This window comes from Rhinolophus sinicus, chromosome 3, assembly GCF_057876585.1.
Source record: "Rhinolophus sinicus isolate RSI-liver-muscle chromosome 3, RSI-T2T, whole genome shotgun sequence".
In the NCBI taxonomy this organism is placed as follows: Eukaryota; Metazoa; Chordata; class Mammalia; order Chiroptera; family Rhinolophidae; genus Rhinolophus; species Rhinolophus sinicus.
In genome coordinates, this window is record NC_142503.1 from 90,403,528 (window position 1) to 90,417,945 (window position 14,418).

The following is a 14,418-nucleotide window of genomic DNA, read 5'->3' on the forward strand; positions in this document are numbered from 1 at the left end:
AGGACTGAGATATGGCAGATTGTTTTCTAGGAAGAAATGGTGTTTGCTACAACAAAGAGTCTCCTCTGGGGCTCAGAGCTCTCTGGTGTCATATTCTGAGAAACACAACCTCACAAATACAGACCAGAGAAGTGTGAGGATGCAAACAGGAAGAGCAGTAGAGAGAAGCCATGTTCTGTGTAATGGAGGGTGGTAACAGATGTGAGAGGAAGCCTGTGCGCCTGGCCTATCAGATACACGCCTACACCCACCATAGTCCCCTCTGCTCAGACAAGTGTTATTCAGACAAGACAAGTCTCAAAATCCATGGTGACACATGGAGGGTGTGTTTGAGGCTGCAGTGTCTGATTTGATCGCTGGAGGAGAAACACTCACAGGACTGGCTCATCTCTGGGCTGGAGAGGAGCAGGAATGAACATCACAGAGTCTGGGCTCCAACTCCACTACTGTGTGGTTCCTTGGGATGCTTGGCCCACAGAGGCCCGTGGCATCTTGGGGGGAAGTACGAGGTTGGACAATTAAGTTGTGAACTCATCCTAGAAAAAGTGCCAAATACCTCATTGTTGAGTATCACTACGGTTACCTTCGAATACTCCCCTTCGGAAGCTATACCGATACCAGCGCCTAGTCCACCCTTCAAAGCCATTTTGGAACTCTTTTTCTGAAATGGCCATCTGAGCTGTCATTGTATTACGCTTGATGTCCTGTATGTCATCAAAATGTCTTCCTTTCAATATTTATTTCCTTTTCTTCGGGTAAAGAAAGAAGTCACTGGGGGCCAGATCAGGTGAGTAGGGAGGATGTTCCAATACAGTTATTTGTTTACTGGCTAAAACTCCCTCACAGACAGTGCCATGTGAGCTGGTGCATTGTCGTGATGCAAGAGCCATGAATTGTTGGTGATAAGTTCAGGTTGTCTAACTTTTCGCACAGCCTTTTCAGCACTTCCAAATCATAAACCTAGTTAACTGTTTGTCCAGTTGGTACAAATTCATAATGAGTAATCTCTCTGATAACAAAAAAGGTTAGCAACATCGTTGCAACAAATTTGCGAGCTTAATTGTCAGATGTTGTATACCTCGTAAGGTGTCAGATCCTTGTGGAGCCTGTTCATAGGCCCTCATCCTGGGCTGGGAGAATATCAGGAGGGCCATGAACTGGGAGATCACAGATTAGAATGGCTCCCCATCCATCACTAACAAATGGCAAAAAAAAAATGAAGGTGAACATGATCCATGTTCCTAGAAGCAGAGACTGTTTTCCCTCCTGCCACTTGCTGCTTTGCCACCACACAAAGGGTCCTGAAGATTTGAACTGACAAGTAAGAGTGGCCGAGAGTTCTGGTTACAGCAAATTTGAACAGATTGGAGAGAGAAAGACCAAGAATAACTGTTTAACTTGCAAAGAATTAGTAGGTATGGGAGGTTATATGGATATTTGTTTTATTATTCCTGTTATGTCATATACAGGATATATATATATATATATATATATATATATATATATATATCATGTATATCGTGTATGTATATATATATCATGTATATCATGTGTATGTATATATATACACGGTATATATATATTCTCTCGTATGTGCAAAATACTTCAAGTTTTAAAAATCTTCTGCTTAATTTCTCTTTCACCAAAGAGGAATTATAAAAAGAAATATACAATCTGTGTACATAGAAATAAAAAGAGAAAACTTCAGAGTGACATCTTTTAGGTGGCAAAGTAGGAAGCTCTGGATCCTCTTTACCTCCAGGAACACACAGATTCAGGAACAATTCACAGACCAATCCCCTTTGTGAGAAATAATAAAACTACCTGACAAGCTCCTACACTCTAGCCCCGCGTGAAACCAGACTTACCTAAATTGGTAGAGAGACTCAGGACATACTCTTGCCAGAATCCCTAGCCCTCGGTACACTGCCATAGGATCAGGAGGAGAACACTTAGCTCCCACCTTCTACCAGGGAAAAGAAGGGAAAGCGTTGGTCCACTGGTCTAGTGCCCCAGCTTTTCCGTAAGACTTCTTAGAGGACTGGCTTCAGACTGGCCAGTTTTCCAATGCTGACCAGACCAGCACAATCCAGCTAGCTGCCTGGGGGAGAACAAGGACTACCAGTTTAGGCTAGTAGTTACTGTGAGGGTGAAATTCAGAGAATGAATAACACAGTTAGACTTAGCTAGTTTGCAGTTTATCTAGCCACCTATAATTAACCCTAGTTTGTTTGCAGTTTGATTCTTCCTGATATTCGTCTGTTTTCTCTTTGTTTCTCCCCTCACTGATTAACTGAAGAACCCTTTCCCTTTCTCAAGGCTCCCCATACCTCATTAATCAACAACATCCTAACCTAGGAAGGAGCAATTTCTTAATCCTCAGGCTCCCGGACACTGGAATCCAATTTACAACTCCCTTGCAGTTTTTACTGCTGATGCATAATCTCAGGCCTGGAGTCCCAGTCCTGAGTCTAGAGATAACATTGTCTTCAAACAGACCAGATTCCAGGAAGGACGTCAGCCCTCAAACCTGCCTGACTGACTCCCCCTTTCCTACATAAGAAAAAGCTAACCTGAAGTTAGTGCAGCTGTCCACTCTCAGGCTCTGGACTCTGCCCCCGCGTACCCCACCCCCTGACACAACACAGGTGTTTCTCTTCTTATTACCCTAGGCAGCTGACATCTTTGGACACTGCCATGGGCATTCTCTCTCCGCCCTAACTTTATAAAAACTTCCTTTGTAGAGTCTGAATGCTTTCAGCTTTTGTGAATGACCAGGGGTTAATTCCACGCCAGGACTGTTACCACAGCTCCTCATCTTGGCTCCACACAGCTGCCTGCGCTGTGTGAAAAGCCAGTCACAGAAAGACAAATATCGCATGATTGATTCCCTTTATATGAAGTATCTAAAATCGTCAAATTTATAGAACAGAATTGTGGGGTGTTGTTTGCCAGGGTCTAGGGAGAGGGAGAATGGGGAGTTACTAATTAATGGGCAGAAAGTTTCAGTTAAGCAAGAGGAGTAAGTGTTACAGATCTGCTGTACAACACTGTACCTATAATATCATGTTGTATATTTTAAGAAATTGTTAAGCAGGTAGATCTCATGTTAAGTGTTCTTATCACGATAAAATAAAATAAAATAAAATAAAATAAATACTTGGTTTTACTCAAAAGACAGTATTACAGTGAAAGGCACACACGACACAGAGCTGGAGAAGATATTTGCAACATGTACAACAAATGGAGGAGCTTATACCCAAAATCTACAAAGAATTCCTACAAATTAATAAGGAAAGACAGACAAGTCAATTACAAATGGATAGAAGATACTTTAATAGCATTTCACAATAGAGGACCAATGACCAATAAACACGTGAATAGGTGCTCAGCTAAACTGGTAAGAAAAGCAATGCAAATTAAAACCACAGAGAAATACCTTTACATATTCAAAGAAAGGCTACAACTAAAAGATGGACAGTACCAATGTTACTGAGGCTCTGAAGCAACTGAATCTCTCAGATCATGCTGGTGAGATAAATTGCGGAAACCGCTTGGAAAACTATTTGACATTATGTACTGAAATTTAAGGGATGCATACCTTAGGACCACGCAGGTTAGCTCGTATATCCAACAGAAAGGCATGCATATGTGAACCAAGCTATATTTAAAATAGCCCCCTCCAAAAATCCATCTCAAGTTAAATGGATAAATAAATTGTCACATGTTCGTACACTAGAGTACTAGAATGAAATGAAAGTTAACAAATAATAGCCTTATACTACAACAAAATACTTCCTCAATTGCTCTCCATTCAATCTCTCCCACATAACCATTATGATATTTATGATTTTCATATAAGTTCTATATCAACCTAAAAAGTATCCATCAAATATGCATGTACATACACCTACACACACAAAAATATGTGTATGTAGATGAATCTCACAAAAATATTGAATAAGTGAAAGTAGACACACATAAAAGAGTTCATAGTGTATGATTACATTTCTATAAAATGCAAAAGCATGCAAAAATACACTATAATGTCTATAGTTGAAAAGAAGAGAGGGGAGTAGTGATGGAGAGGGAGGCAAAAGAGGGAGTTTCTGGGTGTACTGATAATTTTTATTTTTTGACTTGAGTGATGATTATACAGGTTTGTTATCTTTTATTTAGTTGAGCACTATGATTTCTACATTTTTATGTATGTTATAATTCAAGTTTTTTTTAAAAGGTGGGATGCTTTGGCTGCTGCACCAAGATGTCTGACTCTCTCACAATGAAAGGTTTCTCTGGTAATGAAACCAACACTTTCTTTGAACCAGTTTATTAAGGAATTAGGGTTTCCCTGCCAATTTCCTTCATGCTCTTAGAATGAAGACCAATTTATGAACCCATCTTTTGAGGTCAACCACTTTTTAATAGAGACCAGAAATCCATATTTTCATGTGAAATCTCCTACTATTTAATTATCAATAACCCATTTAACTGTTTTAAACCTGAATTTAAACAGGCCAAACAACGTGCATCTATAGCTACATAAAGCACCACAACTCCAGTTTTGACCTGTGTACAAAAAGGGAAAAGTCTTTTCCTGAAGCTATTCTTAGCTTCTCACCATAGCTGAGTTCCCAAAAGACACCGTAAAGGTCACTCCAGCCAATTGCCCACTCTTTCCACAGAAAGATTTTTTCTGGAAAAAGAGCCCTGCCTCTTTTTCTCTGTGCTAAAAAGCAGGACGTGGCACCACAGACTTCTGTCTCTTTCTCTTACACTTCGGCAGAAAAGGTGAGAGAGCTGAGAACAATGTGAATAGCTTCTTTTTTTCTCTGTTGGAATTTCTGTGAATAATCTCTTCCAGGTTTGTGCTTCTAATCCCCTCATAGACCCCAACACCCAACCCCTCATCCGCCTCCTAAAGATGGCATCCCACCCTGCAATTGCTGACGTGGAGTCACACAGGGGCAGAGAGAAGATTGAAAGCTCCCTCAGTCCCCTCTTCCAGATTAAGGCAGTAATCAATCCCATTGGGGCTGCATAAGGAGACAACAAATAAGCCAGCGATCACAGGAGTGGAGAAAAGGGTAGTACTCACCCAGACCAGAAAGACCAACCCCACAGTCAGAATCTTGTACCCCTTGCTTTGCCCCATGAACGGACCCATGGCAACCTAGACTCTTCTCTGAAATATCCAGCACGAACCAGGAAACCTGTTGGAGCATAGAACAGTAAACGTTTATGATAGCCCCTCCCAATTATAAAGAGTTTTTTATTTGGTAATTTTCCTAGAGGGGTACATGTTCTGCCTGATACTGCAATCTATTCCGGGCACTGTGTCTCTCAAAATCCACCATTCGAAGCACTAGGTTTCCCCTACAATTTAGAGTCTCACTTTCTTGTCGTTGAAACCATTGCAGCTTCCTGTAAGCGGGTATATTCTATTTAGGGAAGCCAAGGTCACCCCTGGTCTTCGAATTAATGACCTCTTTCACAATTATTTTAAATAATAATTCACTATACCAAAAAGTAACCAATGAGAGAACGTACTTTTCGTCATTCATTTGTAAATTTTCATAAAATGCATTTGGTGTTCATTGTAGATTTTTTTTCATTAGTATATTGTGACTCCATAATGGGAGGGTTTGGGCATGAGGGAGGAGAGGGCATCTACCTGCGAGTCAGCCTGGGTTATGCCAGAGGATAACGGAGAGGTGACTGAGGTCTGCAGGAGTCAGGGCGGGATTCAGCTTGTGTCAGTGCCCACTGCCCTGAAATACATACGATGAAATAATGTAGGGTGGAGCAGAGAGCTGGGACATCAAATCTAAAGGAAAAGAATACAAATATGCTAAAACAATAACCAGTATTGTTATTGTTGATTGAACTTCGATGTGGTTCTGAGACTCTGAATCACCTGGAGTAAAAAAAGGGACAGTGAAAAGTGTATCGGTATTTCCCAACCTCCAGTCCTGCACTGGGAATTTCACATGGTTTTGTCATACACATATCCTGTCTACACTGCTTTTTTAAAAACTATATTGGGGTGACAATTGTTTAAAATTACATGGATTTCAGGTGTACAATTCTGTATTACATCATCTATAAATCCCATTGTGTGTTCAACACCCAGAGTCAGTTCTCCTTCCATCACCATATATTCGATCCCCCTTACCCTCATCTCCCACCCCCCACCCCTCTTACCTTCTGGTACCCACTAAACTATTGTCTGTGTCTATGAGTTTTTGTTTCTCATTTGTTTGTCTTGTTCTTTTGTTGTTTTTGGTTAATATACCACATAGCACTGAAATCACATGGTTCTCTGCTTTTTCTGACTTATTTCGCTGAGTATTATACCTTCAAGATCCATCCATGTTGTCACAAATGTTCCTATATCATCTTTACTTACTGCCGAATAGTATTCCATTGTGTATATGTACCACAACTTCTTTATCCATTCATCTATCGAAGGACATTTTGGTTGTTTCCATGTCTTGGCCACCATAAACAAAGCTGCAATGAACATTGGAGCACACGTGTCTTTATGGATAAATGTTTTCAGATTTTTTGGGTAGATACCCAGGAGAGGGATTGCTGGGTCATATGGCAATTCTATTCGTAATATTTTGAGGAACCTCCACACTGCCTTCCATAAAGGCTGCACCAGTCTGCATTCCCACCTACAGTGTATGAGGGTTCTTTTTTCTCCACAGCCTCTCCAACACTTGTTACTATTTGTCTTGTTGATGATAGCCATTCTGACTGGGGTGAGGTGATATCTCATTATGGTTTTGATTTGCATTTCTCTGATGATTAGTGATGTTGAGCATTTTTTCATATGTCTATTTGCCATTTGTATGTCCTCTTTGGAGAAATGTCTCTTCAGGTCGTCTGCCCATTTTTCAATTGGGTTGTTTGTTTTTTTGTTGTTGAGTTGCATGAGTTCCTTGTATATTCTGGATACTAGCCCCTTATTGGAGTCACTATTTGCAAAAATCTTCTCCCATTCAGTTGGTTGCCTCTTTATTTTGTCGATGGTTTCTTTTGCTGTGCAAAAGCTTTGAAGTTTCATATAGTCCCATTCGTTTATTTTAGCTTTTACTTACATTGCCTTTGGAGTAAAAATCATAAAATGCTCTTTGAACCCAAGGCCCATAAGTTTAGTACCTATGTTTTCTTCTATGCAGTTTATTGTGTCCGATCTTATACTTAAGTCTTTGATCCATTTTGAATTAACTTTGGTACATGGTGACAAATAGCAGTCCAGTTTTATTCTTTTGCACGTGGCTATCCAATTCTCCCAGCACCACTTATTGAAGAGGCTGTCTTTCCTCCATTGTATGTTTCTATCTTCTTTGTCAAAAATTATCTGTCCATATTTATGTGGTTTTATTTCTGGGTTCTCGATTCTATTCCATTGGTCTATGTGTCTGTTTTTCTGCCAATACCATGCTGTTTTGATGATTGTAGCCCTGTAGTACAAGCCAAAGTCAGGGAGTGTGATACCTCCATTATTGTTCTTTTTTCTTAAGATTGCTTTGGCTATTTGGGGTCTTTTGTGGTTCCAAACAAATCTGATGATTTTTTTGTTCTATTTCTTTAAAATATACCATTGGGATTTTGATGGGGATTGCATTGAATCTGTATATTGCTTTGGGTAATATGGCCATTTTAACTATGTTGATTCTTCCAATCCATGAGCACAGAATGTCTTTCCATTTCTTTGTGTCTTCTTCAATTTCTTTCAAAAATGTCTTATAGTTTTCAGCATATAGGTCTTTCACATCCTTGGTTAAGTTTATTCCTAGGTATTTTATTCTTTTTGCTGCAATTGCAAAAGTAATTGTTTTTTGTATTTCTTTTTCTGAGATTTCATTGTTAGTATATAGGAAAGCAATGGACTTTTGTATGTTGATTTTGTAACCAGCAACTTTACTGTATTTGTTGATTGTTTGTAATAGCTTTTTTGGTGGAGTCTTTAGGGTTTTCTACATATAGCATCATGTCATCTGCAAAGAGTGATAATTTAACTTCTTTATTCCCAATTTGGATGCCTCTTATTTCTTTCTCTTGCCTGATTGCTCTGGAAAGGACTTCCAACACTATGTTGAAAAGCAGAGGTGATAGGGGACAGCCCTGTCGTGTTCCTGAACGTAGAGCAAAGGGCTTCAGTTTTTCTCCATTAATTATGAGATTAGCAGAGGGCTTGTCATATATGGCCTTTGTTATGTTAAGGTATTTTCCTTCTATACCTATTTTATTAAGTGTTTTAATCATAAATGGATGTTGTATCTTGTCAAACGCTTTTTCTGCATCAATTGATATAATAATATGATTTTTGTCCTTTATTTTGTTTATGTGATGTATCACATTGATGGATTTGCGGATGTTGAACCATCCTTGTGCCCTGGGCATGAACCCCACTTGGTCGTTATGAATAATCTTTTTGACGCATTGTTGTATTCGATTTGCTAGAATTTTGTTTAAGATTTTTGCCTCTGTATTCATCAGAGATATTGGTCTGTAGTTTTCTTTTTTTGTGTTGTCCTTACAAGTTTTTGGTATCAGGGTGATGCTGGCCTCATAAAATGAGTTAGGGAGTACTGTCTCTTCTTCAATTTTTTGGAAGAGTTTGAGTAGGATTGGTGTTAGATCCTCCTTGAAGGTTTGGTAGAATTCACTAGTGAAGCCATCTGGTCCTGGATTTTTGCTTTTGGGAAGGTTTTGGATGACTGATTCAATTTCGTTACTGGTGATCGATCTGTTTAGATTTTCCAGTTCTTCATGGTTCAGCCTTGGAAGGCTATATGTTTCTAAGAACTTGTCCATTTCTTCTAGGTTATTGAATTTGGTGGCATATAGTCCTTCATAGTATTCTTGCATGATCCTTTGTATTTCTGTGGTGTCCGTAATAACTTCCCCTTTTTCGTTTCTGATTTTGTTAATGAGTGTCTTCTCTCTTTCTATCTTAGTGAGTCTAGCCAAGGGTTTGTCAATTTTGTTAATCTTTTCAAAGAACCAGCTCTTTGTCACATTAATTTTTTCTATTGTCTTTTTGTTCTCTATTTCATTTAGTTCTGCTCTAATTTTTGTTATTTCCTTTCTTCTGCTGACCTTGGGTTTCACTTGTTCATCTTTTTCTAGTCCTTTAAGGTGTAACATGAGGTTATTTATTTGGGAGTTTTCTTGTTTCTTGAGATATATTGTAATGAGATAAATTTCCATCTTTCTTGTAATGAGATAAATTTCCCTCTTAAAACTGCTTTCGCTGCATTCCAAAAATTTTGGTAGGATGTATTTTCATTGTCATTTGTTTCTATGTATCTTTTGATCTCTCCTCTAATTTCTTCTTTGACTCAGTCGTTCTTTAAAGTATGTTGTTTAATCTCCATATATTTGTGTTTTTTCCTGCTTTCTTTTTGCAGTTGATATCCAATTTCAAAGCCTTGTGATCAGAGAATACGCTTGGTATGATTTCAATCTTCTTAAATTTTCTGTGGCTCATTTTATGTCCCAATATATGGTCTATCCTTGAGAATGTTACGTATACACTAGAAAAGAATGTATAGTCTGATGTTTTAGGATGAAGTGCTCTATAATTGTCAATTATGTCCATTTCATCTAATGTGTCATTTAGGGCTGCTATTTCGTTATTTATTTTCTGTTTGGATGATCTATCCATAGCTGTCAATGATGTATTTAAGTTCCCTAGTATAATTGTGTTTTGGTCAATTTCTCCCTTTAGTTCTGTTAGTAGTTGCTTGGTATATTTCGGTGCTCCCTGATTGGGGGCATATATATTGATGACTGTTATGTCTTCTTGTTGTATAGTCCCCTTTACCGTTATGAAATGTCCATCTTTGTCTCTTGTTATCTTTTTCACCCTGAAGTCTGTTTCATCTGATATCATTATGGCTACACCTGATTTTCTCTGGGTACCATTTGCTTGGAGTGTCAATTTCCACCCTTTCACTTTGAGTCTATGCTTGTCCTTGTAGCTGAGATGTGTCTCTTGGAGACAGCATATGGTTGGGTTTAGTTTTTTATCCAATTCTGCTACTCTGTGCCTTTTTATTGGTGAGTTCAGTCCATTTACATTTAGGGTGATTATTGATATGTGAGGACTTCCTGTCATCTTATCTTTAGTTTTCTGGTAAGGCTGTGTCTGCATTGTTTCTTTGCCTTTTTGTTGTTGTCTATTATTTCTGTGTCGTGGTATTCTATCATGTTTCACTCTATTTCTTCTTTATTACAGTATATATTTCAGTTCTGGATTCTTTTTAGTGGTTACCCTTAAGTGTATGCAAAAGCAAATTTGATATTTAGAGTATTCGATTTTCTTCGGCACGCTTATTTTCTCCATTCCCATATTCCGGTTCAGGCCTTTACTCTCCCTCTTTTTTGTCGCGTCCAGCACAACACGGGCAGTGAGGGTGCAAGAAGGGGCGGTTTGGGTTAAGTTTTTAAGAAAGAAACAAACAGAGACTTAATGCAGTTAAATCTCTCTGAAGGCCAGGGGTCTCTCAGTCTCAGAGGACTGGAGCCCAGAATAAGGCCGACTGAAGGTTTTTATTGATAGGTATACAAAAAGAAGAAAGTAACATTATTTCTTACACCGTCTGTGAGACTCATACATCATAATAGAAAAATGTTTATTCCAATCACCCTTTATCTATAAACAGCTGAAGGACAAGTTCCCATGATGTCTTACCTAAGGTATGTACCTTCTCAGGATCAAGTCTTTCATATTGTAACAGCTCCGTTGAGATAAGTGAGAGAACTGATCTTTGTTGTCTTTATGACTTCTCTCACAAACAGGTGCAAGGGAAAAGCCAGAGCCAGCAACAGCTTTTCCCAGGCAGGGGGAAGGGGAGGCAAGGCTCCTTCCCATATTCTTCTAAGGCAGCTCATTGGGGGTTCCCACTTGGTTCCGCCTAGCTTAGGTTGTATTATCCGTGAGATATCTTTGGCTGCAAACCATCTTTTGGGGACCAGACAGAGAGACATAAGGTGTAAACACAAGGATAGAACAGAGTCCCAAAAAGGCACAGTCTCACAGACTCTTCTTTCCTTAAGGAAAGACACAGGGGGACAGTTGCCTAGGCTATTGTGTGACTACACTTTTTATGTTTTGGTTGCCACAAATTGTCCCTGTTGATGGTGGTCAAATAGCCTCCTTTAGTATTTCTTGCAGTGCAGGTCGTGTATTAGAAAATTCCCTCAGCTTCTGTATGTCTGGAAAGGTCTTTATTCCTCCTTCATATCTAAAGGATATCTTTGCTGGGTATATTATTCTTGGCTCATGGTTTCTCTCTTTCAATAGTTTGAATATTTGGTTCCACTCCCTCCAGGCTTGTAGAGTTTCTGCTGAAAAATCTGATGACAATCTAATGGGCTTTCCTTTGTAGGTTACCGTCTTCTTTTCCCTGGCTGCCTTGAGGAATCTTTCTTTGTCGTTGATTTTAGACAGCTTCAATACAATGTGCCTTGGAGAAGGCCTGTTGGGATTGAAGTAATTAGGTGTTCTATTTGCTTGTTGGATTTGAGGGTCCAGTTCTGTCCACAAATTTGGGAAGTTCTCATCGACAATTTGTTTGAATATATTCTCTGTTCCCTTCTCTCTTTCTTCTCCTCCTGGTATGCCCATTATTCTTATATTGCTCTTTCTGATGGAGTCAGAAAGTTCTTGTAGAGTTCTTTCATTTCTTTTAAGTCTCAAGTCTCTTTTTTTCTTCCATCTGTGTAATTTCCAGGTTTCTATCTTCGATGTCACTGATTCTTTCCTCCGTCTGGTCAACTCTACTACCTAAGCTGGTTATTTCATTCTTAATTTCTTCTATTGAGTGCTTCATCTCCAGAAATTCTATTTGGTTCTTTTTTAAAATTTCAATCTCTTTCATAAAATGCTCATGTTATTCTTTGATTGTGTTTCTGAGTTCATTAAACTGCCTGTTTGTGTTTTCTTGCATCTTGTTGAGTTTTTTCAGAACTGCAATCTTGAATTCTCTGTCATTTAAGTCACGTATTTCCATATCTTTAAGTTCCTTTTCTGGAGACTTTTCACTTTCTTCCTGAGCTATCTTGTTGCCTTGGTTATTCACGGCAATTGCAATTACTGATTTATTATTTATCTTCCTAGACATCTACAGGAGTGGCTTCTGCAATAGGTTGATAGGAAGAGGTCTTTCTTTTGTTTTCCAGTACTTTTTGGTAGAATGTTTTATTTTCTCTGTGACTGCCACCTTTTATTTTCTCTCTTACACAGTAGTGCTATGTTTTCTCTGCACTATTCCAGCTTCTCACACAATGGGGGGATTCCCTGGGAGTTGGACTTCTCCTCTGTTAATAGTTCGCCTGGGTCACAGGGTGCAGTGTCTGTGTTTGTACGCGGAGAGCTTTTGAAATTCCAAACCTTTCCTGCACTAGATTCAGAGCCCATATGTTTCAGCAGTTCTGTTTACTCCTGCAGGGATCCGCCCAGATAGGTGAGGCCAGGGGCGGGGTGAGTTGTGAGAGGTGGCCCAGAGCAATGGCGGTGGCCACCACCGCAGCCGGTCCTGCTTCCACAGCTCCCTCCACTTTGCCGTAACTAGTTGGGCTGCGAACCCGTGTCTGCGGTCCACAGTTCTCATAACAGCAAATATTCTGTTCTTTTGATCTGACACTGCTACTGTTCTGCTTCTAGCACAGGGCAGGTGGGGGCGGGGCGAGCTCTGGGAGGGGAGGGAGGGGGCGGCTAGTCTCAGTGCCTAAGGCTCCGTTCTCTGCTCGGCAGTGAGGGCTTAAACCACCGTTTTCAGCCTTTTTCCCTCAGTCTTTTCTCCGAGGTCTCTGCCGTGAGCGTTGGGTTCAGCCGTGTTTTATGCTGCCCACTCAGCCCTGTGGGCCATAAGCGGAGCCCTAGCAGTCCGAGTTCTTCCCTCTCCCGCAGCTGCGGTAGTTCCGGGAAGCGGCGAGCTCGGAGCACTGAGCTAGGTCTGCATCCTGCGCCCCTGCTGCTCGGTAAATTCCAGGGTAGCTTTACAGAGACTCACCTCACGCTGCCATTTTGATGACCAGCCTCTACACTGTTTTTTATTTAATGTTTTTCTTTAAACTTACTCATTGTCAAAATTCAAAGACAACAAGAATAGAAAAGCAATAATATTTACAAAACTAAAGGTGTAGGGTATATATTATACTCATGAAAATTTCAACTTACAGAGAAGTATAAGAAAATAATAACAGAATGCCCACCACCCAGCTCTATCAAATTGTAGTTTGCTATACCTCAGATTTGTTAAAGAAATGAAATATGTCCTCAATTGCTCTCCCTTCAATCTCTCCCAGATAACCATTATGATGTTTATGATTTTTATATAAGTTCTAATCATTCCTAAAATGTATCCATCAAATATATGTATGTGTGTGTGTGTGTGTGTGTATAATATGAATATACACATAAAATATTTCAATATGTTTTTGAGATTTATTCCTGTTGCTATATGCAGCTCCGGTTTCTTACTCAGCCCCTTCCTTGTTTTCTACTTCTCCCTCTTTCTGCAGTGGCCACTTTGTCATTTCTTTGAGGCAGAGTCACCAAATTTGGGAGCCTTACTACCTCTTGTGGGTGGTTTCATGGAATAGGGAGTGTAGATGAAGGGGAGGGAAAGTTATCTGGAAAAGAGATACATGGAAATTATGTTTGTAGACCTGAATTTTGCTTTATTTGCTTTTGTTTTGTCTAATTTTGAGGCAATATGGCCCCAGTTTATGAACATGTTCTTAATTTGGAGGTTTCTAATAGCAGCCTGAAGCTGAGGTTTCAGGGACTGAATGGAGGATGAGCTGACAGTGTCGAACACAAGTAATATAGAGCTACTCCCAAACCAGTACATGCTCACCTTCTAATGGAGCCAGGAAAAGAGCCACTCCTTACCCTAGCTCCCAGTCTGCCTAGTCACTTAGCTGTCACTGACTGGCTGGCCCTGGCTTGGTCCTCTGGCTCACCATGCTACACTTCTGAGGTCACGCTTGCCCACCCTCAGCTGCCTCACTCCCAGATCCACTTTTTTGACCAACAGTGGTAGTTAAGCTAATAATTTTTCAGGGCCTTTCAGATCAACAAATAAACAATTAAAACAAATTGGTGTAGCAGTACTTATACCAGAAAAACAGACTGTAAAACAAAGCCTATACCAAGAGACAAAGAAGCACCCCGTAACCCCACTTCTGGGTATTTATCCAAAGAAACCCAAAGCACTACTTGGAAGGGACATGTGCATTCATATGTTCATTGTAGCACTATTTATAAAGGAAACAACTCATAGATACAGAGAACACTTTGATGGTTGCCAGATGGGAGGTGGGTTGTGGTTGGGTGAGAAAGGGGAAGGAATTAAGAAATACAAATTAACAGTCCTGGTGATGTAAGTATAG

The 14,418-nt window shown here is 39.8% G+C and overlaps 1 protein-coding gene across 3 annotated transcripts in view; it reads right to left on the reverse strand.

Annotated features, from left to right (window-relative positions):
* The window catches only part of LOC148758526 (NXPE family member 3-like), a 30,431-nt gene extending 24,392 nt beyond the window's left edge, over nt 1–6,039 (reverse strand). Inside the window, exons 1-2 of one of the 3 annotated variants that reach the window (XM_088796720.1) lie at nt 5,675–6,039; nt 4,937–5,036 (exon numbers count right to left, since the gene is read on the reverse strand). Coding sequence is in view for 1 of the 3 variants with exons in the window: in XM_088796719.1 (XP_088652845.1) it covers nt 5,099–5,167 (69 nt within the window). In the remaining 2 variants the exon portion in view is untranslated. The other 2 variants (XM_088796719.1, XM_088796721.1) reach the window with 2 other exon arrangements.
* Nucleotides 6,040–14,418: the final 8,379 nt, after the last annotated feature.